Here is a 26,135-nt window from a genome sequence, read left to right on the forward strand (position 1 = left end):
GCACCACACTGTGAAACATTCCAGGCAATGTGATTAGTTCTCCCTGGAGACAAGCCTACCCAGCAGAAAAAAATAAACAATTTATCTTTACTGAAACAAATGAAATTACATTTCAATTTACAATAGCACAAAAAGGCCAAAGTACAACACAGGACAAATTATATAGAAAATTATGCCATTATATAATGTTTTTAGAGTTTTTTTTCCATTTCACAAACTCAGCGTCATATCAACATCACAGTTTGATCTTCTTTTTAAACCTGTTTAAACCAGTGACTCTGACTCCAGGGCATCTGAAGGACAATTTCAGTTTAGGCTCAAGCTCTGATAGAAAAATACTGTTCACTTACACACTCAGACACACTCGGACACACTCAGACACACTCAGAAACACACACACATATACATATACACTCACCTAAAGGATTATTAGGAACACCTGTTCAATTTCTCCTTAATGCAATTATCTAATCAACCAATCACATGGCAGTTGCTTCAATACATTTAGGGGTGTGGTCCTGGTCAAGACAATCTCCTGAACTCCAAACTGAATGTCAGAATGGGAAAGAAAGGTGATTTAAGCAATTTTTATTTTTTCTTTGATATTATTTTTATTGAATTTCGCTTTATACAGATTAAAGTAAAACCCAAACACACAAAGAACAACAGCACAGCTTAGCACATTACTTCAGCAAAGAGATAATAATTAATTGAGTCATATCAGATGCAGCATTTATGACGAGATGAAAACAACATTCAGCAAATATTGTTAGTATTCCACCTCTATCCTTTTAATTTTCAAACAGTCCAGAAGATTTTCCCATTTTTTGAACAGATTGGACTTACCACTGAGGCAATATCTTAACCGTTCTAAAGACACCATCTCAGATATTAAATTTTTCCATATTTGGACAGAGGGGGCATCATTACCAACCCATTTTGACATTATAGTTTTTCTACCCAGCATCAGGAGGAATTGTATGACATCTTTGTGAGCCATCAAGTCTACAGGTATAAACCCCAAAAGACAAAGCAACGGACTGGGAGACAGGGTCCGCCCCACAACAGAGCCAACCTCTCTACACACGACATCCCAAAATGACTGTATAATCTTACACTCCCATAAACAATGGAATCTGGTCCCCGGAACTAAGTTACATTTGGGACAGTTTGGAGAGATTCCTGGAGTGTACTTGCTATATATATATATATATATATATATATATATATATATATGGAGAGATGTAAACATTGTGTAAGATATTGTATTGCATTTCTTTATGTCGATTACATATTGATATTTTAGACGGCAATATCAGAATTTTGTTTCATTGTCAATTGTTGTTTTAAGCAGCACATTCCATGATAATCATAAACATTTAAGTCTGTCCTTCTTCATCCCTTGAAACTCAGAATAAAATCTTGAGACAAAATGCCCCCGTTTTTGACAATCCAAAATAGTTTGTTCAAGAAGATTAACACAGGACACTGTGTGAACTCCAGAGATTTCCATTTTGATTTTACAAAATGCCTAAGGTGGAGATATTTATAAAACTCTTTAGCAGGGATCTTATATTTGGCTTGTATTTCTTCAAATGACTTGAACTTTCCATTGTCCCATAGATCATGTATCCTTCTGATGCCAGCTTCTTGCCATGATCTGAGATCGAGACCAGCACCCTTTGCTACCAAATCTGGGTTGTCCACCAGTGTGGTCAGAGTAGATAATTTCAGATTATTCCCATACATTTTCTTTAAAAGGCTCCATGTTTTAAAAGCATTGTTAATCAAATAGTTGTCCTTAATCGTAAGTGGTAATTCCTTATCCTTTTTATCTAACAAATTTACGGGACAAAAGGGTTTACAGAGTGTCCTCTCAATCTCAAGCCATGGCATCTCATAATTTCCACAGGCCCACATTGAAATGATTCTTGCATGTATAGAAAGTACATAGTTTTCAATCTTAGGCACGCCCCAACCTCCCAACTCCTTTGGAAGTTGTAAAATTTCCAATTTAATCTTAGGTTTTCTTCCTGCCCAAATAAAATCGGATATCGCCCTATTTATATCACTAACATCTTTTGGATTAAGCAAAATAAAAAGCATTGACACTGGATATATTAGCTTTGGGAGTATTATCATTTTAACAAGGTTGACCCTACCAAGGAATGAGATGGGGAGCTTTTTCCAACCAGCTAACTTTTCTTTAATGTGGATAATTAAAGTATTGATATTCTCTGAATACAGTTGACTAGTTTTGGGTGTAATATGAATACCCAAATATTTCAAACTTGTAGGGGCCCATCGAAATGGTTTAACAAAAGCTGGTTCAGAGTGATCACACCTGACTAAAGGCATTATTTCTGATTTCTCAAAATTTACCTTATATCCAGATATCTGGCCAAATTCTTTTATGCAGTCAATAAGAGTAGGAATTGAGGTTTCAAGTTTTGTCAGAGTCAGAAGAAGGTCGTCAGCATATAGCAATATTTTATACTCTTTTGAACCAATTATTGTTCCTTTTATATTTTCATTCTGTCTGATTGCTATTGCCAAAGGCTCTATGGAAAACAAGGAAAACAGAAGGGGCGACAGGGGACTTCCTTGAGCCGTCCCCCTCTCCAATCTAAATGGTGCAGACAGAAGACCATTTGTCAAGACAGAGGCCTTGGGCTCTTTCTATAAAACTTTTATCCAATTTATAAATTTATTTTGGAACCCAAATCTTTTAAGCACTTTAAGCATATATTTCAACTCAATGCGATCAAAGGCCTTTTCAGCATCCATCGAGACAATAGCCCCTGGTATTTGACACTGGTTGAGATATTGTATAATATTAATTAAACGTCTTGTATTATTTGAGGACAGACGGTCCTTCATAAAGCCAGTTTGGTCCATATTAATTATATCTGGCACAACCTTTTCCAATCTGTTAGCCAGTATCTTTGACAGAATCTTCATGTCCACACCAAGTAAACTTATTGGCCGGTATGAGGAGCACAATTCTGGGTCCCTGTCTTTTTTTGGTATAACATTTATAGTGGCAAGATACATTGTCTCTGGTAATTTCAAATATTCAAAGGATTTGTTGAAAACTCTTTGCAATAACTTAGAAATTTTCCCTTTTAAAACTTTATAAAATTCAGCAGGATATCCATCAGCTCCAGTACATTTGCCCGATTTAAGTGATTCGATCGCTTTTTCAATTTCTGGTAGTGGTATGGGGCCTTCTAGACCTTTGGCTTGATCTACAGATATATGAGGCATATTCAACTTGTCTAGGAAGCTACCTCATAGTTCCTCATAGTTAACCTCAGAGCGATATAGGTTTTTCGTAAAACTGTTTAAAACAGTCATTGATGTGTTTATTATCCACTTGTCGAACACCACTATCATCACACACTGCGGATATGAAAACACTGCGAGGGGAGCCCCTTGCCAGTTTGGCCAATAGTTTATTTGGTTTGTTCCCAAATTCAAAAAAATCTTTGTTTTGCATAGAAAATATCTCTCTCAGCTTTCTTTGTGATCATATCACTTAACATTGCTCTAAGTGTCTTAAGTTCTGCCAAAATGTCAATTGACTTATATGCCAAGTATTCCTCCTCCAATTTTCTAATTTTATTTTCAAGTTTAGTTTGTTCTATTAATCGTTCCTTCTTCTTATGACTTGAATATGATATTATTATGCCCCGCATATAAGCTTTGTAGGCATCCCATACAACCCTTGGGTCAGCATCATCATTATCATTAACACTTAAATAAAGGTCAGTCTGCTCTTCCATAAGTTTAATAAAGCCATCATCTAAAAAAAGTAAATTGTTCATCCTCCAGGAGATTGTACGTTTTAGCTGCCTTGGTGATTGCATCACAAGGCTTACAGGGGCATGATCGGAAAGTCCAATGATACCTATATCTGATTCTTGAACCAGGTGTGTCAAGTGTCTTGACACAAATATGTAATCAATGCGTGTCATTGACGAATGAGGCAGAGAATGAAATGTAAAGCTCTTCACTGAGGGATTGAAATGCCTCCAGACATCCACTAACTCAAATTCGTCTAAACTATTCCTTACTGCCCTTGCTTGTTTTGATTGGGTGTTTAGTGGGGGGCATCTGTCCATTATGGGGCATAAAGAGCTGTTAAAGTCACCTCCTATCAGTATATTTGAAGAGTCCATCTCTGCAAGTTGGCTGAGAAGCAGGGCGTAGAAGTCTTCGTCATGTACGTTAGGGCTATAGATGTTGCCCAATAAAATAACTTCTCCATATAAAATACCCTTGATTAAAATTATCCTACCCTCTGTATCCTTAAATGTGTCTGTAACTGTAAATGGCAACTTTTTGTTTATTAATATTATCACCCCCCTTTTATTTGTTGAATAGGATGAAAATTAGACTTGACCTACCCACTCCCTTAAATATTTTTTGTGTTCCTCATCTGTGAGATGAGCCTCTTGCAGTAAGGCTATTTGTATTCCATCTTTCTTTAAACTATTTAGGATGGCTTTCCTTTTCACTGGATTATTTGAACCTTTAATATTCCAAGTACGTATCCTAATATTCATCTACATTTTGTTTAGTATATTTGTGCTGCATCTGGAACAACAAAGCTGAATCTAAAATATGTCTCAAGAAACCTCTCTGTGCTAGCAAGCAAAACTTAAGATAATCCAAGCAAAAACAGAACACAAGGCTTGGATTTAACCCGCGTAGGCTCATGTCCAAGAGGACACAGCCTGCAAAATAAAATACAAAAAAGTAAAAATACAATATCTTCATACCCTATATCTAGAGTATAGCGGGGGTAACGAATCTGAAATAAAGAGAACCAGTAACGGCTCACGCACTGCTCCCTGGACCGCATTTAAGTATGCCATAAAAGTGCCAAATTAAACATGTGACTTAAAATAACAGTGAGCATCACACTTACTTGTTTAGAACAATATAACCAGTTGGAAATACCACACCATTTTAAACAGTGTCAACACTGTTACCTCATATGAACGGTGAATCATAAGTCACTGGGGAAGTGTCTTTATGAAGTTATTGAGCTCTTCCATGTTGGAGAGAGTGGTAGTCTTGCCGTTCTGATGAAAGATCTTGATCACCGCTGGGTAGAGAAACACGTACTTAATACCTGCCTCCCGCAGCCGTAATCGTGCCGGTGCTGATTCTTGCCTCTTTTTAACCACTTCAGCAGAGAAATCCTGATAAAAGGAGATCTGCCTCTCATCCACTTCCACTCTTCCCTTCCTCATCTCAGCGTAAAGGATCCTTCCTTTATCAGTGTAGTTGTGGAGTCTCACCAGAACAGCTCTTGGTCCGTCTCTGCCCCATCCAGCCGGCGGTCCTGTGCGGTGCGCTCTCTCGATTTTGATCCGTTTCTCTTGCATTTCCAAAACTTCAGGAATCCACTGCTCGAAAAAAGTCACTGGGTCCCTGCCCTCAGTTCCTTCTTTAAATCCGGTAATCCTTATATTTTGACGACGACTTTGATTCTCATAGCTGTCAAGTCGTTCCAGTGCTCGTTTAAGAGATTTCTCCATGACATCCAGCCTTGGTGCAGTGGCCGCGGATGCGTCCTCCAGGTTGGACACGCGCTTTTCCACATCATCCAGTCTTTGGGCAATTGCGTCAAATTTGCGGAAAGTTCGTTAACTGGCTTGAGTATAGTTGCGAGTTTTTTGTCAAGCATTTCTTCAATGTTCTTGGTCACTCGTTCCACTATCACATCTTTTCTTAAAGTCTCGACACTTTCCACCTCGCACCCAGTAGCCACCTGTCCAGCCTCCCTATCGGTATCATTCTCAGCGGCTGTGTCGGTGTCATCTTGGCTAGCGTAAGCAATGCTAGCGCTAGCATTAGCCTTGCGTCCTCCCGTTTTCGCTCCTTTCTTTTTAGTCGATGGAGGATTTACAAAAAAGTTTTCCAGGGACATGTTGGAGTTATTAACTTCTCCTATGGCAAATAATACGGCAAATTGCTGTCTCAGAAATAGTTTACACAAGCCCAGTGAGCAGGCGAAAAGAAAAGTACGTCTATCCTGTAGCATGCATCGCCCCCTCCTTCCTTAAGCAATTTTTTGCATGGCATGGTTGTTGGTGCCAGACGGGCCGGTCTGAGTATTTCACAATCTGCTTAGTTACTGGGATTTTCACGCATAACCATTTCTAGGGTTTACAAAGAATGGTGTGAAAAGGGAAAAACATCCAGTCCTATGGGCGAAAATGCCTTGTTGATGCTAGAGGTCAGAGGAGAATGGGCTGAGTGATTCAAGCTGATAGAAGAGCAACGTTGACTGAAATAACCACTCGTTACAACTGAGGAATGCAGCAAAGCATTTGTGAAGCCACAACACGCACAACCTTGAGGCGGATGGGCTACAACAGCAGAAGACCCCACCTGGTACCACTCATCTCCACTACAAATAGGAAAAAGAGGCTACAATTTGCACGAGCTCACCAAAATTGGACAGTTGAAGACTGGAAAAATGTTGCCTGGTCTGATGAGTCTCGATTTCTGTTGAGACATTCAAATGGTAGAGTCAGAATTTGGCGTAAACAGAATGAGAACATGGATCCATCATGCCTTGTTACCACTGTGCAGGCTGGTGGTGGTGTAATGGTGTGGGGGATATTTTCTTGGCACACTTTAGGTTCCTTAGTGCCAATTGGGCATTGTTTAAATGTCTCGGGCTACCTGAACATTGTTTCTGGCCATCCCTTCATGACCACCATGTACCCATCCTCTGATGGCTACTTCCAGCAGGATAATGCACCATGTCATAAAGCTCAAATCATTTCAAATTGGTTTCTTAAACATGACAATGAGTTCACTGTACTACAATGGTCCCCACAGCCACCAGATCTCAACCTGATAGAGCATCTTTGGGATGTGGTGGAACGGGAGCTTCGTGCCCTGGATGTGCATTCCACAAATCTCCATCAACTGCAAGATGCTATCCTATCAATATAGGCCAACATTTCTAAAGAATGCTTTCAGCACCTTGTTGAATCAATGCTGCGTAGAATTAAGGCAGTTCTGAAGGCGAAAGGGGGTCAAACACCATATTAGTATGGTGTTCCTAATAAGCCTTCAGGTGAGTGTATACACACACACATACACATATACACACACACACAAACACACACACACCCTCGCACATACGCACGCACATACGCGCGCACATACACACAAACACACAAACACAGAAGCATACACCTACACAGACACATGCACAAACCCTCACATATACACACACCAAAACACACCCTCACTCTGTTTCCATGCTTTTTGGGGATATTATCTTGATTTTCGTTAATTTCCTGGAAACTGATTCTAAGCTTAACCAGAGTCACTATTAGCCTAAATTATATCTAAACCCCCAACCGTAAACTATTTAACAGATCTGAACTTTAAACCAAGTTCTTGATCTAATAATAAAGGGTTTATATCATGGGAACCTGATTTCTGTCCCATAAAGGAGGGGGTCCCCATAATGTGAGTCCTCACAATGTTCTAAATACCGCCACACACACAGAGGCATATTTCAGTTTGTTCTGTTGAATTTTTCAAAACCCTATGGCTTATTTGTTGCGTTTGTTTTTAAATTTGAGGACTCCCTCGGCCTCAGCAGCAACACGTCCACTCCAGAGCTCCACAGAAGGTACTGTTTCATGTTTGTGTTGTTTTTCTTATGGTTTATATTCTCATGGTCCTGACATAAACAAACAAACTGTATGGACAGTCTCTATGTAATACCTCAGTTGTCCAGCAGGAGCCACTGCAAAAGGAACAGGACTTTGCTTTGTACAGACAGAAGATATTTCTGTTTGTCTGTACACACTTTGACAGGAAGTACTTTCACTTTGAGCTTCCTGTTTGTACCTGTTCAGTTTAAAGACACCTACAAATACAGCCACAGCTACTGAAACGACCCTGTGTATTTCACATTCATAATGAAGCAATGAAACATTTTTATGTGCTGCTTTTTTATACTTATGTTTTTAAATCACTCTCTTCAAAAATAATATTACTTCATATTTATATTTAAAAGATGAGAGAGGAGAGAGAGAGGTGGCGGGGGCGAGAGAGAGGGGAGAGAGAGAGGGAGGAGAGAAAGAGGCGGGGGAGTGAGAGCGAGGGGGGAATGAGAGGGAGAAGGGAGAGAGAGGGGTAGGGGAGAGAGAGAGAGGGAGAGGGACAGAGGAAGAGAGGGAGGGACGGAGGGAGAGAGGGAGAGAGAGGGAGGGAGAGGTGGTGGAACTTGCAGACTCTGCTGCTGTTTTAAAACCCAAAGAGCTCTTTGTTGGAGCCTCAATCTGAGCCTCTCCATCGAGCTCCACCTCAGTCTCACTTTTCAGTTTTTATTTTCACTTTTTGGAGTTTTACCTTTGAGAAATTTAAAGTTTTTATAATGAAGTTTAGATTTTTGTAGTTTCAGATATGTGAGAGGAGGATGTTTGAATAACAGCAAAATGAAGCGAATGACACTGGAAAACAGGTGATGGTGAAATAAGATTTGGTTGATTTGATTGATTCAGTCACTGGTTGGTGTTGGATTTTGTAAATATTTTTTATAGAAATAAAGAAATTTTGTTTAATGTTTTGTAGAGTTCTGATGCATAAGTCCAGCTCTGACAATGGATCAGGAGGTAAGAAACTAAATCTATTTTTTTATACAAAATTTAAATAGGTCAAAACTCCAGCAGCGTCTTAGGGCCATTTACAGGCAAAGGGGAAAAAATATCATAATATAATTTTGAGTTAAAACATGTAAATCAGCAAGAAAATGCAGATCCCACATCCCAATGCTGCAGGTGACGGCTCCTGGGTCGGAGACGCTCCAGTTCCATTTTCCATGTTTTCGTACATTTATTTTGGGTTTTTTTTCTTGTAAATTTGTGTTTAGAAGGACATAAGTACAGAGGAGGACAGTGGTGCAGAGGAGAGTGAATATATGGTACAGAGAAGGACAGTGGTGCAGAGAAGGACAGTGAATATCTGGTACAAAGGAAAGTTTTTTCCCCGTTTTTAATACATATGAATACTTTAAACCGAATTAAGGAGCTAAGAGTTGTTGGTTCAATCCCCTCTGGTGCATTTTATTATTGTGACGTGCTCTTGAGCAAGATAGTGAAACCAAAATTGTGAATGTACTGTGCTGCAGAGTTACTCATATTTACTGTAAATGAAATGTTTTTTTTTTTTTTTTTTGTGTTTGGACCTGTTCAGGGAAAGATGGCAAAAGAAGAAGCAGGTCATTCTGGCAAAGCTTCCGAAAATCTCAAAAAGGAACTCAGCGGCATGTTTCAAAAGGTAAGAACTTTAATGCCTTTGACGAGCCTGGTACTGCAACACAAATTTAAATCCAGAGCCTTTAACAAGCCTCGTCCTGAAGCAAAACTTTAAATCCAGAGCCTTTAACAAGCCTGGTACTAAAACAGGATCTTAAAGCAAGAGCTTTTGATGAGCCTGGTTCTGAAACAATACTTTATATCTAGAGACTTTAATGAACCTGGTTCTGAAACAGCCCTGTATATAATTCTCTCATGGAAACATACCTGGTGCTTGATTATATTCGTTCATATTTGTTTCTTAAAATTATGAAACTTTTGCTGTTTATTGGTTTTCAAAAAACCCTCAGTAGATAAGCATTTTACATGTGGTTAATTTTGTTGATCATAAACACATTCATATTGATCTGAAATGGGTTAATAGCGCATGGGAAATGATCTATTGACTTCCTGTTCAAAACTGCAGAAGTGCAAATCCCCGCCCCTGTCACTACAGTAATATATTCAGACATGAAAGACTCAAGTGTGGTCAATGTTTATCGTGTGACTATCGTGTGACTTTTTCTATTTTTTTTTCTGCTTCTATGAAAAGACCTGGGCTTCAATAATGAACATCTATGACTCAAACATTCTGTTGCATTTTGTTATTAATTGCAGACATATACACACACACGGACACACACAGACCCCCCCCCCCCCCCCCCCCATATATATATATATATATATATATATATATATATATATATATATATATATATATATATATATATATATATATATATATATATATATATATATCTTTGCCATGCTCGGGACCTCTACCAGAGGCCTAGGAGCTTGAGGGTTCTGCGTAGTATCTTTGCTGTTCCTAGTACTGCACTTTTCTGGACTGAAAAGTCTGATCTTTTTCCTGGGATCTGACCACTCCTACAGTTTGGGGGTCACTGCCCCGAGTGCTCCAATGACCATGGGCACCACTGATGCTTCCAGGCCTTCTCCAGCTCTTTGAGTCCCTGGTATTTCTCTAGTTTCTCACGTTCCTTTTTCCTGATGTTCCCATCACTTGGTACTGTGATGTCCACCACAAAGGCTTTTCTCTGTTGTTTATCCGCCACCACAATGTGTGGTTGGTTCATCATCACCATTCTGTCAGTCTGTATCTGGAAGTCCTACGGGATCTTGGCTTGATCATTCTTCAATACCTTTGGAGGTGTTTCTCAGCTTGACCTCAGGGTTTCCAGTCCGTACGCAGCACAGATGTTTCTGTACACTATGCTACACTACACTATGCTTTCCCTGCCAGCATCTTACACCCTGTAGTTATGTGCTGGATTGTCTCAGGGGCCTCTTTGCACCGCCTACACTTTGGGTCTTGTCTGGTGTGGTAGATCTGGGCCTTTATCGCTCTAGTGCTCAAGGCTTGCTCCAGTGCAGCCAGGCCTCTGTGCTCTGTGCTGTCCTTGAGTCCAGCTTTCTCAAGCCACTGGTAGGATTTCTTGATGTCAGCCATGTTTCATGTTATGCAATGATTCAGTTATGTTCCGGTGGTACATCCCATGCAGGGGCTTGTCCTTCCCTGATGGTTCCTCCAGCACCTCTTCCTCTGCACTCCACTGTCTGAGACATTTGCTGAGCACGTTATCTGTTGGGGCCTTGTCCTTGATGTACTTACGGATCTTGGATGTTTCATCCTGGACTGTGGCTCTCACACTCTCTAGTCCTTGGCCTTCTTCCTTATGGCTCGTGTACAGTCTCAGGGTGCTGCATTTTGGGTAGAACCCGCCATGCATGGTCAGGAGCTTTTGGGTCTTAATATCAAAAGCTCTCCTCCTTTGGCCAGCTTATGATTCCTGCTGGGTATCGGATTACAGGTCGGGCGTAGCTGTTTATTGCTTGGGTCTTGTTCTTGCATAGAGCTGACTCCTTTGGACTTGCCTTACTCGTCTGAGGTATTTGTCCATAGCTGATTTCCTTGTAGCTGTCCTCAATGTCTGCTATGTTCCTTTTGGGAGTGAGACCCCTTCTGGTCTCACTCCCTCTCTTTGTCACCATCTGGCTACACTTCTTAAGCCCGAATGACATTCCAATGTCTATGTTGTATATCCTGGTGGTGTGGATCAGTGAGTTGATGTCTCAGTCATTCTTAGCGTACAGCTTGATGTCATCCATGTAGAAGAGGTGACTGATGGTGACCCCATTCCTGAGTCAGTATCCATAGTCAGTTTTGTTGATTATTTGGCTCGTGGGTTTCAGTCCTATGCAGAACAGCAGTGGGGACAGTGCAGTCTCCTTGGTATATGCCACATTTGATGGTCACTTGTGCAAGTGGCTTGCCATTGGCTTCAAGATTGGTTTTCCACAACCTCATCAAGTTTGCAGTGAAGGCCCTTAGAGTCCTGTTGATGCTGTTATTGACCGATAGTTGGATGGTACTGTACCATCCTTCGAGATCAGGATCGTATGCCTGTTGGTTAGCCATTCAGGTTGAGTCCCATCCATTAGCAGCTGGTTCATTTGTGCTGCCAGGCGCTCATGGAGAACAGTGAGCTTCTTTAGCCAGTAGGCGTGGATCATGTCAGGGCCTGATGCGGTCCAGTTTTTCATACCTGAGACTCTTTCCTGGATGTCTGCCACTGTGATGGTAACTGGAATCTGTTCAGGAAGGTTACTGTGGTCTTCTCTCAGAGCCACTAGCCACTGTGCATCTCTGTTATGTGATGCCTCCTTCTCCCATATACCATTCCAGTACTGTTCGGTTTCCAGCTCTGGTGAGTTTGCTCTGGTGTTATTACTCTGACGTCAAATGTACAGTTTTGCCAGCTGTGTTGTGAACAGACAGTTTATTCGTCTGACTTTATTACCTCGTGTGTACCTCTTTAGGCGTCCAAGGCTTGGAGTCTTTGTTTGGAAGTTTCCAGTGCTTCAGGTATGGGCTGTATCTTGCTGTACCTCTTGGGTACTTGTTTTTTCTTCACACCTCTCTGGGCCTCTGACAGTTGGCTCACTTCTCTCCGCACTGCCTTGATTTTAGCCTCTAACCATCGTTTCCATAGTGGATATTACTTCTAATGGCTCCCATGGTTGCTCTTATTGCCAAGCATCTCTAGGATCACTGCTGCTGAAATGTATATCAGTTCATTGGTTTCTGTGGTGGTTGAGGTAGGGATCGCTCTGTGGATGGAGGTTTGCCTTAGCTCCGGTGTGTTTACACCATACATGTTTATTCATTAATGCAGTCATTCTCAACCATTTTCAGCTACAACCCCCATAATAAAAACAGTCACAGACTGTGTAAAATGTGGACTAAGTGAGTGTGACGTCACCCACAGCGTTCAGCTCCAGTCAAATGAAGCTCATCGAGGCTAACAGTTATAGGGGCCAATTTGGAGCCCAGTTCCATATTTGGAATTCCGTCCATGAGTATCATAGCAACCAAAGAACCAATTCAGAGCAAGACTATTTAAGGTTACGTCCCTTCCGGCCCACACCACTGGTTCATCAGGCAGTGGACACTTGGCAACATTGTCAAACAAACCTATTGCTAATGCTAAGGGGAACGATCTTGGGGAAAGAACACACTTATTAATGTTCATATCTTGAGTTACAGACACAGTAGTGAAATAAAACCCCCAGGATCATGTAGAGCTTGTTAATACGAACATTTTAAGACCAAAATGACAAGTGTGACAGCAGCAGTTACAGAGAGGGGGGGCAGTTTTTCAATGTAAAGTGAATTGGAGCCAGAGTCGATGGAGCTGGAAGCACGCCCATGCTCACTTTCTGTTTGGAACATGGCGGCTAGCAGGTTAGCTATGGTCACAACCCCCATAATGACAATATTACAGAACTCTCTAACAGCATTAGCAAAACACGGAAACTGGGCCACCCGCAAAATAACAATGTGTCTATATTTTGTTTTCAGGGGATGATGTGGGCTTTGTGGCGTCCGAGGTTACCATGGGCGATGAGGAAAGGATCCAGCTCATGATGATGGTGAAGGAGAACATGATCTCTATAGAAGAAGCTCTGGCTCGGGTATGAAAACCAGGAAACAAAGGTCCCTTTTACTTTACATTGGTTTAATGTTTGTGTTTGTAGCTAAAGGAGTTTGAGAGCCAGAGCCGACTGACCTGTGGCTCAGAGGGCAGCGAGTGGGTGGAGCCTGTCACTAACGAGCCCGTCAATGTAAGTCTCATAAAACCTCATTAATAATAATAGATTTTGTTTATTTATCACATCTCAAAGTTCAAACCTCCATAAATAAAAAAAAAATAAGCACAGTATTATAGAATGAAACCAAATACTATACTGTACTGTAAATACAAATTACAGCTTTTAGAAATACTGTAACAAATAAAATTTTAATGATCAACGTATGAGGTTGGACGCATAAGACATGATTAATAGTGACATATTTCACAGTTCCTCTGACCCCGTCTCTTCGTCCTGGCACCGCTCCGCTGTAGTGTCTTATAATGTTCTTTTTCCTGGAGTCATTGATCCACAAAGCTAAAGCAGACTCCATCCTTACGATGGTCTTGCTGTTACAACCCTTTTTGCATCCTTTTAAAACTTACTGCTGCTGTCGTCCTTATGTTCTTTTCCTCCTTCTTTATGTGACAAACCGAAGATTAATTTATTCCGTAATGGCGCCCTACAGCTGCGTAACTTCTGCCTTCCCTCAGCATGTCCAGAAGTCCAACTTTTCTCAATGTTGCATCTACATTGTGCATTTTGTCATGGAGAAAACTTGCAAACATACAGCACTTCAGAGTCACAGTGCAATCAGGATGCAGAACACAATGGGAGTTCATACACTGTAATAAAAAGCATGCAAAAAAAAAGCATGCAAAAAACAAAAAAAAAAACTCCACAAAACAGCGAGACTGCAAAAGGTGAATATAGTGAGGGACAACTGTATCTGTACTGGGGCCGGACACATTTTACTTTTCTAGACTTACATGGAACAGTTGTGTACAGCTCCTTTTTGGGCAAATACCTTATATATAGCTTAATATCTTGTGTTGGTTTGTAGAAAATATATAAATCCAGATTTATCCAGATGTTATTTATAAAGAGTTTGATGGTAAAGTGAAACAGGTCTGACTGCTCTCTCCAGTCTGTGGTGATGTTGACAGTGTTCAGCCTGTGTTAGACCTAGGGCCTCTCTAAATCCCTGTGAGCGAGGGCCTATTCTTTGCTCTAAGCCTAGTCCACTGTGTGGTCCGGTCTTGGTCCAGTCTATGGTCCAGTCTATGGTCTGATCTGTGGTCACATGTGGGCTATTGTCCCCATGAGGCAGTGATCAACAGCTCACTGAACACAGCTGCATTTATAACTTTTGTTTGGATAGATTCTGACTTTCTGTTTCAAATTGCAGTTCAAGTTTTGATCCTGAATCCTCTTTGTCTCTGTGTAACTTATATTGAGCTCTTATTTAAAGTTTTGATGATGACGGTGGTGTTCTCCAGTATGTAAAAACCCACCACTGTTCTGTGTGTCACTGTGATGTTATTTAAGGCACTGGATCTGATTTTTACTGTCTGAGCACCCTAATTATTCACCATGATGAGTTTATAAGCACTTTTCACAACTTTCAGAGAACAGAGAAGATTTTTGCAGTCACTATGAAGCTAACAACTAGCATGCTAACCATGCATTTCCTGATACTTGGATAATAAAATGCTTTAGTACAGACAGTACTTATTTTGACATCAAGAGCTGTGTATACAATATATCACAGATTGTAGAAGTGTATTAAATGACTGTGACGTCACTCACGGCATTTGGTTCCAGATGAAGCTCATTGAGGCTAGCAGTTATAGGGGCCAATTTAGAGCTGAGTTCCATATTTGGAATTCAGATCATGAGTGTCATAGCAACCAAAGAGCCAATCCAGAGTGAGGCTGATGAAGGTAATGTCCCTTCCTGCCCATTACCATTGGTTTAGCAGAGAGCGGGCTCTGAGCAACACTGTCAATCAAACCTGTGCTAGCAGGAGTGAAGAAGGTGCATCATTTGTCTGTTATAAATGTTCATATCTTGATTTACAGACAGAATACTGAAATAAAAAACCCAAGATCATGTAGAGCAGGTTAATATGGACATTTTAACTGACTGCTGCAGTTGCAGAGAGAGGGGACTCCACTTTCAATAGAAAGTCAATGGAGCCAGAAGCGCACCCATGATCACTTCCTATTTGGAACACGGTGTCTAGCAGGTTAGCTATGTCCATTTATATATTCAGTCTATGGATGAGATAGATTTTGCTCAAATACATTGGAAAAAAAAAAAAAAAAAAATCAGGTATAGGCCCTTTAAGTATATACTAAGATGGAATCATACTTAATACACCTATCTGCTCTTATCTGCTCTCTCTCTCTCTCTCTCTCTCTCTCTCTCTCTCTCTCTCTCTCTCTCTCTCTCTCTCTCTCTATATATATATATATATATATATATATATATATATATATATATATATCTCATATATATATATAAATATATATACATACTCATAGTTTTCACTGCACTGTTGGACAGTCGGACAGCCGGTTTTATATATATATATATATATATATATATATATATATATATATATATATATATATATATATATATATATATATATATATATATATATATATATATAGGGTCAGGAGTCGGGAACACTCTTCTTTTGTCTTGTCTTTAAACTTTTAAACTTTCTCTTTCCTGTGTTTTTGTGCACACCCTGACATACCGCTCATATTTGTGTCAATTGTGCAATTCTAACCTAAACATTTGAAAAACTATGAGGTCCAAACCACAAGCTTTTATTTGTCCATGTGCAAAAAAGGAAGAGCTTTTTGGTCTGTTGCCGTGCAGTAAATGAGAAGCAGATGCCTAAAAGTCATCACTGTGGTTTTCAATGGAGTTTATAAAAAGAATGAAGACTTTGGTCTCCACCGTTATGAAAACTGCTCTTAAAGTAGTACACAGGCGTTACACGGAAAGGTCAAGTTTATTTCATTTATCTCCAAAAATAAATAAAATAACAAAAAAATAAAATAAATAAAATAAATACATACATTTGTAATAATAATAATAATAATAATAATAATAATAATAATAATAATGTGTCTGTGTGGAGTTTGCATGTTCTCTCTGTGTCTGTGCAGAGTTTGCATGTTCTACTTATGTCTGTGTAGAGTTTGCATGTTGTATCTGTGCCTGTGTGGAGTTTGCATGTTCTCTCTGTGTCTGTGTGGGTTTTCTCTGGTTTCCTCCTTCAAGCCAAAACACAACGGATCACATCCTCCAGGTAAGGTCCTGACCACGACTAGCTCAAGATCTGCAGATGGATCCACTGCTTCTCACAAGTTTAACCCAGAGATACTGAAGGATGGGTCAAATGCAGAGGACACATTGCACACCACAACACCTTAACCTTAATCCCAATTATTTTTTTTATTATACTGATGGAGGTTACAGCAAACGTGGAAGTTGGTTTTAAAAAGAGAACTCATAAAGAGAACAGAAGTGTTAGCTTTGAATGCTTTGCCATGGAGACCAGAAAACAGGGAAGTTTAACCATGCTCAGATATGATGTAATCACCATGGTCACTGTTAATATGAATTATATTATTTTAATGATGGAGATAACACTGCTCACACTGGGACCTTTTTGTATCTGTCCCGTCCTATTGCCATTTTGTTTACTAAAAATTAGAATACATCCTTTCTTTCCTTTGTTACAGCATGATCACAGTCTGGTCAAATGAACAATTAAACATCTAAAAAATATAAATAAATAAAGGATACATTTTGCAATAAGTCAGTACATTTAAGTAGTTATAGATGCACTATGTAACTTTCAGGTGTGGGTTATGCCACCTGCTTGTCTCCATGGAGATATTGTTTTTCCTAGCATAAGAATGTACAAGACATTTTAGTTAGATATGTGCTTTAATGCCTTACTGTGAAACTCCCAAGGCAAAGTAATAACATCTCCATGGTGACAGCAGGTAGCAGACTCCCAACCAGGAAACCTTTGAAGTAATTTAGTTACTTCTATTGGGTTTTATTTTTGCAGTGTTGGGTGTCGGTATTTTGTGTTTTTGTATTTTATTTACAGTATTTGGTTGTGGTTTTCGCTCTGTTTACACTTCCTGTATATATGTATGTAAGTTTTAATCTTCTTTGTTGGTGCAGCCTTGTGACCTGTCTGAGGAGGAGGACTCAGTGTCCTTCAGACGGCTCCACAAACTCGTACACTCCACTCGGAAAGTGAAGAAGCTGATCAGATACGAAGAGAACAGGGCCCACGGAGAAATTACGGAGGAGAGGGGGACCCACAGAGGACCCACGGAGGAGAGGAGGACCCACCGAGGAGAAGGTCTCACAGCTCTTCAGTCAAACCCACAGTCTAATTATTTTAATAAGTCGCAAGTACATAGAATGTGGTGGGGATAGGGGGTAAGTGAAAACAGGAATTTTTAGGGTGCTCAGTTCGGGACTCAATACAGGATTACTCTGAAAAACGTGTGTCTTTACTCTGAGTTACTTGCATCTCCACAAACCTGATTTGGCCTGGAGGCGGGCCTCCTTCTGCCTATTTCCATGGAAATCATGTTTCTTTGGCTATAATTTTCCACAGTATGGCATAAAGCACATCTATCTCCATGGAGAATGTTTCAAAATATGGTTTTAACTTTCTGTTTTCCTGGAAACATGCAGGCGATGTGCCACCTCCAGAAAGTTACACACTGCAGCTTTTACTGCTCTGAGCTGTTTACTATGGTATTAAACAACAGATTCATTGTAAACCTTCCTCTTCCTCTTGGAGGAAGCAGCACATTTTCATTCATATGTTTTTATTGTTATCATTTTCATGACATTTTTTAACCTTGCATGGAAGCTCCAAGGTCAAAATATACTATTACAACATGTTAAAACCTCATAAAAGTCTATTTTCTACAGAATGTCCCTTTTAAGATTAACTCAACCTTTAAAATTACATCTTTCCTTCATGTTCCCTCTGTTTAGACCCCCAGGCGCCGGACAGCGCCCCCCGTGGCAGTTTTGTATATTCAGGGGTCCAGAGGAAGCTCCCCTCCTCCCTGTGCCCTGTGGAACATCTGATCTCTTCAGACAGGGACACAGACTCTTTCACAACATCGCCCTCTTCTGGCAGCCTTGACACCTGCCACCATCCAGAGCCAAGCTGCAGCGCTGTGCACCAGCCAGGGGACATTGTAGACCAGAGGCAGGAGCGGGACGGGGCAGAGAGGGAGACATGTCCTGCAGAGAAAAGGGAGGAGTCAAGGATAGCGCGGTCACTTACAGATGGAGAACTGACACAGAGAGTGCTCAGTACAGTGAATTTACATGGGGTGAGTGAAATATGGTCCCATAAGTACAAGGAGGTCAGTGGTCCAATTCCTTTTTTTTTTTTTTTTTACTTGTTCTATACAGTATAAAAATATGGAATTATAAAACATCATCATGTTTTATAATTCCATATTTTTATACTGTATAATCCGACTGTCCGACTGTCCAACAGTGCAGTGAAAACTATGAGTAAAACCAGGACCCAACATCACCCTGTCATGACAACCACGAAAAAAATTGCTGGTTAGTCAAATAGCCGATTAGCTATTGCCTGATCTGCCAGTCCCTTCTACAATCTGTGTGAGTCCAGAGGGTCTGGAATCAGACCATAGAGTGACAAACCTCATCCTGGTGTGGGACAGGCCAATCACAGCTGCTCGTTTGTGTCACATGTTTCAGAAAATGTTTCCTCTTGAATATTCCGGTGTCATTTAGAAGAAAATATATCACTTCTTTTACCTGAGATAAATATGAGTTTGCTGCTTCAGTTGTTGATTCTGCAGAAATCAGTGTCAAACAACAAACAAACAAACATAACAGCTGTTAAAAAAAACCCCAAAACAAAACAAAAACAAAGATGGTGGTCGTAAAAACAAACAAACAAGCAAACATGGCGGCCGTAAACAAACAAACAAACAAACATGGCAGCCATGAAAAAAGGGAAGAAAATAACACTGAGGACTGAGAGACAACCATTTGATTCTCTGATTGGTTAATCCCCCTGTCAATCACGTCCTGTGGAATCAGGGAGACAGGACATGCTTCCAGATGCACTCATCTGTGTAAAATTTTGTCAAAGCCTGTGATTATGTCTATTCATCATTTTTTAAGAGCCATTTTTTAAGAGCCTCTGCTTTAAACAACATGAGACACTTGGCTGTAAACATCAGAATCAAGCCTGTGGGTGACTGCCATCGAGACGACAGAGCAGCTACAAACAAAATGTGCAGACTAAAAACAAAAAGGGAAAAACAATATCTATAATCTGTGAAATTTAAACCAAAACAGAAGCACTTCACCTCAGAGTCTGTCACCAAACTTTCAAACTTTGATCTCATACTTCAGGTTTGACAAAGAAATGATCAGACTTGTTCTGGGGTCATTTTCACTCACACCAAATTTTAAAGATCAAATTAACAGAACCAAAATGGCCTCCAGGTGGGTACAGTTTTTTTAAAACATTTTTTAAATGATAAATACAACGTAAATTACCCAAAGTTTTTTTTGTATAAATGAGTAAATACAATTTTGCTGCACCTACACATTGCACACTGTCTGAGTCAATATCTGAAGCTTTGGGATGAGAGCTGATTGGCTTTTGTGTCTGAAATAAGCAGTCCTAAAGTTGTGCTAGTGATCAGAAAATGCATGCATGTGACTACTAGTGATTATCCAATGTTTTTTTTTTTTACTTTTTTTGTTAAACTTTTTACATGTTTTACGTGTTTTCAAATTCCAGAGGGCCTGCAGCTTTGGAGGATTTGATCTGACGAACCGCTCACTGCACACGAACAGCTCTGATGGAGAAAACACTGTAAGAAATCATATTTTTAGTATTATGTTTGTCTGATTCTGACTTGCCGATCGTCCCTGTGCTGAATAAAAATCAGTTCAGTGGCAGTTTGCGAAGAAAAGTGCAAAAATACAGCAAGTAGCTGAGACAAGATTTGGCCTTATGCACATTATGATTAACCACAGACTGTATATATAAATCCACATAGCTAACCTGATAGCATTCCAAATAAGAAGCGATCATTGTGGCCCATCACAAATAAGGCCCCTGTGAATTTTTGAAAATGAAATTTGAAGAGGGTTCTAGAGAGTCAATTTGTTGGATAGCGCCTTGATTTGCCTATCATTGCTTTCAGCCCGCAAATGTACATAAACGCTGTATTTGCTTTTTCCCAACAAAAAATGTGTGAAAGTGAAATATTTTTTGGAAATATTCCAAAAAACTTCTGTCATCCAGGTCTGATCCATAGCAAAAGAAGAGGTTGAAATCTGTCAACTGTACAAATCATTGTAAGAGTGAAGACGTTTAACTGCACATCCAAGCCACTTCTTCTGGTCAGATTGCTGGTGGCGACTGCCTCATATCTATCTGAAGGGAGGGGCTAACTACACTGAAACTGTAAACATCTATTGTCTCCAGTTTCAGCTGGAACTACCCCTTAACAACCCTGCTATTGTTCTCATTGTTCTGGGTCTGAGGATGGTGTTATAGATGGGGGAGAGGTTGTCTCAGGCCCCCATTCCTTTTTAAGGAAGGATTCTCTTTCCTAACAAAAATAGTTTCTTTAACTCCCCTCTCAAACCATTTCTTTTCTCTGGCTAAGATCTGAACTTCACTGTCTTCAAAGGAGTGGTTAGTGGCTTTGAGGTGGAAATGTACGGCGGACTGGGGTCCAGAGGAACTCTCACACCAGTGAGACAGTTTCTTCTTCATACAGTTTCTTCTTCTTACAGTTTCAGTGTAGTTAGCCCCTCCCTTCAGATAGATATAAGGCAGTGGCCACCAACAATCTGACCAGAACTGAAGAAGCGGCTTGGATGAGCAGCGGAACGTCTTCTGTTTTACAACGATTTGTCCAGTTGCCATTCCAAAAATTGCGATTTTCTTGAAAATTCAAACCCCACAGCCAAAGTCATATTCAAAATATAATTGATAACACTGGGTTACAAAAAAAACATTTTTGAAAGTTGTCTGTGTGTTTTCAACTGAATTAGGACTATTTTTCACCGCTGAATCTAAAAATTATATCAATTTTTCTCAGTCAGGTCAGGTTTTTATGCTAATTTGATTTTGAAAAATCCGATCTTCTGACTAAATTGATTACAATTTTGTGACATTATCAGTTGATTTTCTTTAATATTTCTCATCCAAAAAAATGTTTTAGGAGATAAAAAATAGTTTTCTAACAGAATGTATTAATTAAATGTTACGTTATGTTAATTGATAAAGGTAAGTACATGTAAATTGGAAGGTTACGTTATCATTGTGCAAAATTCAGGACATGAACTTCTGTTTCTATGAACTCCTTGAATGCTCAGCAGCAGGGATGTCTCTCTTCAGAGTCCAACAGTAATCAGCCATCATGACTGCATCCCAGCGTCCCTGATACCTGGTCTCCATCTCTTTTATGTCCTGATACAGTATAAAAATGTCCTCTCCACCTACTCATCACTCAGTGATCCCAGATTCTCAGGAAACCTGAACATTTAGCTCCTTTTGGGAAAAAGGATGTGGAGCATCATCATTAAAACCACACTGGAGGAATCTTTGTCACTGATGTCAGGAACTTCTACAAAGACAGGTACTGGAATTTCATCACAGTGAGCTACAGGATGACGTGCTGATTCATGGTCAGGATACTTGAGGCTGCTTCGGTTCTTTCTGTTGATCCCAGTCACATCAATAGCCCAGAAGTAGCTATTGATGTCGGCTCCCTCCAAACCATGGGAATTCCAAACTTCAGACAACTCTTCTTGCCTTTAGTCCACTGACGCAGATACTCGGTGCATGACTTGCATGCCATGTGTGGCGCCCAAGCTTCATCTTGGTCACCAAGTTTAATACCAAAATAAGCATGGTAAGCATGCTTTATGAAACTTGTGACTTGATTCCTGTTAGGAACATTGGTGTATTCACCGCAGATGTAGCAGAATATGTCAGGCTTATTTTTGCAAGATCTTCTTGTCGAAGCCATTTCATTCACTTGTAATATATATAAAAAAAAAAACAACAAAACAATTAGTCATAAGTTGGCACATACAAAATCTTCAGAATTTGTTTATAGCGAGAAATATAACAGAATTTTGCATCATATGACGTGAAAATACTCATACATGTAAACAAAATCGTCCAAAAACAAATCTGTAGCTTAGTTCAGAACGTTGACCTGATTGAGCAAAACCAATGTGATTTTTGGATTCAGCACATCAAAATGATCCTAAATCAGCTAAAAAATCTTAGACAATAAATTTAGTGTTGACCAGTGTAATCTTTATTTGCGCATAGGTTTTGGTCAAATTTGAAGTGTTTGTGATGAAAACTGTGCGATGAGATGTCCTAAATGCGAGGGTGTGTGCTTTTATCATTCCTTGATCCAATACGACTTCCTGTATGTTTTAGGGTGGGGCCATAGAAAATGTCAGAACATGACAAAAATGATATTATTTTTTGATGTGAGTTTCAGATTTTTACTTTGACTTTTTTCCAAGTCTGGCTCCCATTGCCCCCTCTAATTCTTGATACCTGTCACTGGCATGTCGATTTTTGCCATTTTCTGGGCTACAGAACATGCACTTTAAACAGGATTTAAACTTTGTTTTGTGTCAGCCCAAACTGGATGAGGACTTGCTGAGAGAAGGTCTGAAGTCGTCTCAGACATCTCGAATTTCTTTGGGCAAAAAAGTGAAATCATTGCGAGACACAATGAGGAAGCACATCTCCAAACGATACAATTCCTCCCTGTCTCCACATGTACGGCTTCAGTATTAAAATAAGTTTATACTGGATATGCCATAATGTCTTGATTTAGTCCTGCTTAAACCAGCCCTGGTTAAATCCTGGTTTAATCCTAGTTTAGTCCTTGCTCAGTCCTGGTTTAGTCCCGGTTTAGTCCTGGTTTAGTTCTGGTTTAGTTCTGGTTTAGTTCTGGTTTAGTCCTGGTTTGGACCTGTTTTTTTTCTTGATTTTATTTATTTATTTCTCATTTGTGCACATGACCGGGCCAAGAGATCCAGGCAGAACTAAACCAGGACTAAACTAAGAGTCCTATACACAGAAAAGACTCCATTAAACCAGAAAACATTAAAAAGTCCATCACAAACATAATCCCATAAGCAATGGTTCTTAACCTGGGTTCGATCGAACCCTAGGGGTTCGGTGAGTCAGTCCCAGGGGTTCGGCGGAGGTCAAGACACGCACCAGACTCATATGATTCGCGGACTGCGAGCGTCTCCAGATGCTGGCCGTGTCCTAATTCGACAAATGCACCTTTGCTGTGCCTATCGAACACTGCTCACTCCAAGCTGAGCGCGCGCGCAATTGCGCACTGCTGACACGGTCTCTTTTTCAATGTGAGTCAGTGAGTGTGACCGGGGACGAGCTGCTCCAGCCAATTATGTGATTCACACACGTATTGTGCAGCTTATCAACGTCATTGACAGACGTCCTCATGTCCCACTCCCAGAGTTTTAGCCGATGTGGAGTGAAGACTCGCTAATGATTCTAAGTGCTGTTTAACCCCTTAACGTTCCGACGGCCCGCCCTCGGGCAAAGATCCGCGCGTAAAATTACGCGCGCGTAATTGCGTAACTTTACGCACTGTTTTGCAGCAGTTTTGCCTTTTAAACATGACGAAACGGACAAAACAAAGGAAGTACGCGACCGAGGACACTGTGGATGTTTGTAGAGGACACTGTGGATGTTTGTAGAGGACACTGTGGATGTTTGTACAAGTTAAACAAGAGGCATCTCGAACCCGGAGCGGTTCGTGGAACCGAGTGAAGATCTCATGGTGGACTGAGGAGTAGAGGACCTGATGTGCTGATGGACTGGATGCTGTTCCTGGATGCGTGGTTTATTCTGCTATTGACTTAATTGTGGGTCAAATGTGTATTGTGTGTAATCATTAGATTTGGCTAATGCCAATCTGCGCCCCCGACCACCACCAATCATTCACGCACACACCAAAGTGTGCGTGAATGATTGGGAAGTGTCTTACCTAAGGACACAATGACAGAAGTTGGTCCGAGCGGGACTCGATCCTCCAACCTCTGTCACAGAATGACTGTCACACTGTCACATGTACAGTGTATTATTAGTTTCCAGTGTGTGTTTGTTCACTGTTTGCAGTGTGTGGTTTGTAAATATATATTTATTTTGACCCATACCAGTTGTTTTGAATATATTTTATTTACAAATACACATTATATATATTGTGTTTTGATATGATATGTAAATGTACAGTAATAGAGCAGCTGGGTGTGCAGATACAGATTTCTCTCTGTGTATTGGTCATTGAATACTGTCACTTTGAACGGCATAAAAACATAAAACGACATAAAAACAAAGAAAAGGAACAGACTTTGCTGTGAAAATGACATGAGAGTGGCCAAGGTGAAGCCATGCATTTCTGAACTGGTCTCTCAAAGGCAACAGCAGAAGTCACACTGATTTGCAGTAAATATTCATTATTATTCTAGCCTGATGGAAATTAGGTGATGGGTGTGTATTAAAATGTTAAAAATAATAAATAGCATAAATACAATAAGTTCATTATTGGAATACATAATACAATACAAAATTAAAATGATTTTAGTGTGTTAGTATTAAAAAAGGTCATGTCTTTGTGAAAAGGTATGTATGTAATTTGTTGTGAGTTTATACATTGTATTGGTTTTATTCTTTGAACACAGTGATGTTAATGCACGATTTATTTTGTGCACCAGTAAAACACACATATGTCTTGAATTTGAAAAAAATTATATTTTATTTTTCAATAAAGAAGGGTTCGGTGAATGTGCATATGGAACCGGTGGGGTTCAGTACCTCCAACAAGGTTAAGAACCACTGATCTAAAGACATTTGTGTCTGCAGTGTAGTCCAAAGTGGGCGACACCCCCCCCTCACTCCCCCCACACAGATACTGATCCTTTGAACAGACCTCGGCTGAAGCCTGGAGGGTCAGTGGAGAGTCTGCGGAGCTCGCTCAGCGGTCACAGCTCCATGAGTGAGTATCAGACCCTGTACCTGCTTTTTACTGTTTTATAAATGTGACAAACAGAACCAACTCATTTGAATCAGTTTGGAGCAGTCCACAGTATCTCATTTCAATTAGATTTTTGTTCCTAAAATGTTTAAATAATTGCACTGTTTGCGTTCATGAAATCAATACTGACTGATTAATATGAAAAAAATCCTGACTCTCCAGGCCCTGATAAAATCTAACTGTACTGTTGGGTCCTTACTCTCTTGTTTTTTTAGGCGGGCAGACGGTGGGTACCACAGACTCATCCCACAGTAATAGAGAAAGTGTGAAGAGTGAGGACGGAGAGGAAGAGGAACCTCCATATAGAGGGCCCTTCTGTGGACGAGCCCTAGTTCATACTGATTTTACCCCCAGCCCCTACGACTCCGACTCTCTCAAACTGAAGGTACAGGGACTGGTTTAATACTGGTTTAATGCTGGTTTAGTCCTGCTTTAGTCCTGCTTAAGTCCTGCTTTAGTCCTGCTTTAGTCCTGCTTTAGTCCTGCTTTAGTCCTGGTTTGGGCCTGGTTTAGTCCTTATTTAGTTCTGGTTTAGTCCTGGTTTAGACCTGGTTTGGGCCTGGTTTAGTACTGGTTTTAGGCCTGGTTTGGGCCTGGTTTAGTCCTGGTTTTAGACCTGGTTTGGGCCTGGTTTAGTCCTGGTTTAGTCTTGGTTTAGTCCTGGTTTAGTCCTGGTTTGGATCTGGTTTGG

General features: G+C 40.2%; 1 protein-coding gene across 1 annotated transcript in view; it reads left to right on the forward strand.

The window, feature by feature from the left end:
• The window catches only part of LOC117390830 (SAM and SH3 domain-containing protein 1-like), a 160,535-nt gene that overhangs the window by 127,793 nt on the left and 6,607 nt on the right, over positions 1-26,135 (forward strand). The window contains exons 4-14 of the mRNA XM_055231221.1: positions 7,620-7,669; positions 8,617-8,657; positions 9,238-9,321; positions 13,222-13,334; positions 13,398-13,484; positions 17,490-17,673; positions 18,324-18,670; positions 20,128-20,202; positions 23,008-23,151; positions 25,273-25,405; positions 25,660-25,829. Coding sequence (XP_055087196.1) covers positions 7,620-7,669; positions 8,617-8,657; positions 9,238-9,321; positions 13,222-13,334; positions 13,398-13,484; positions 17,490-17,673; positions 18,324-18,670; positions 20,128-20,202; positions 23,008-23,151; positions 25,273-25,405; positions 25,660-25,829 — 1,428 coding nt within the window. The remainder of the gene's footprint in view (positions 1-7,619; positions 7,670-8,616; positions 8,658-9,237; positions 9,322-13,221; positions 13,335-13,397; positions 13,485-17,489; positions 17,674-18,323; positions 18,671-20,127; positions 20,203-23,007; positions 23,152-25,272; positions 25,406-25,659; positions 25,830-26,135) is intronic.

The sequence above is a fragment of the Periophthalmus magnuspinnatus genome, chromosome 22, assembly GCF_009829125.3.
Source record: "Periophthalmus magnuspinnatus isolate fPerMag1 chromosome 22, fPerMag1.2.pri, whole genome shotgun sequence".
Lineage (NCBI taxonomy): Eukaryota > Metazoa > Chordata > Actinopteri > Gobiiformes > Gobiidae > Periophthalmus > Periophthalmus magnuspinnatus.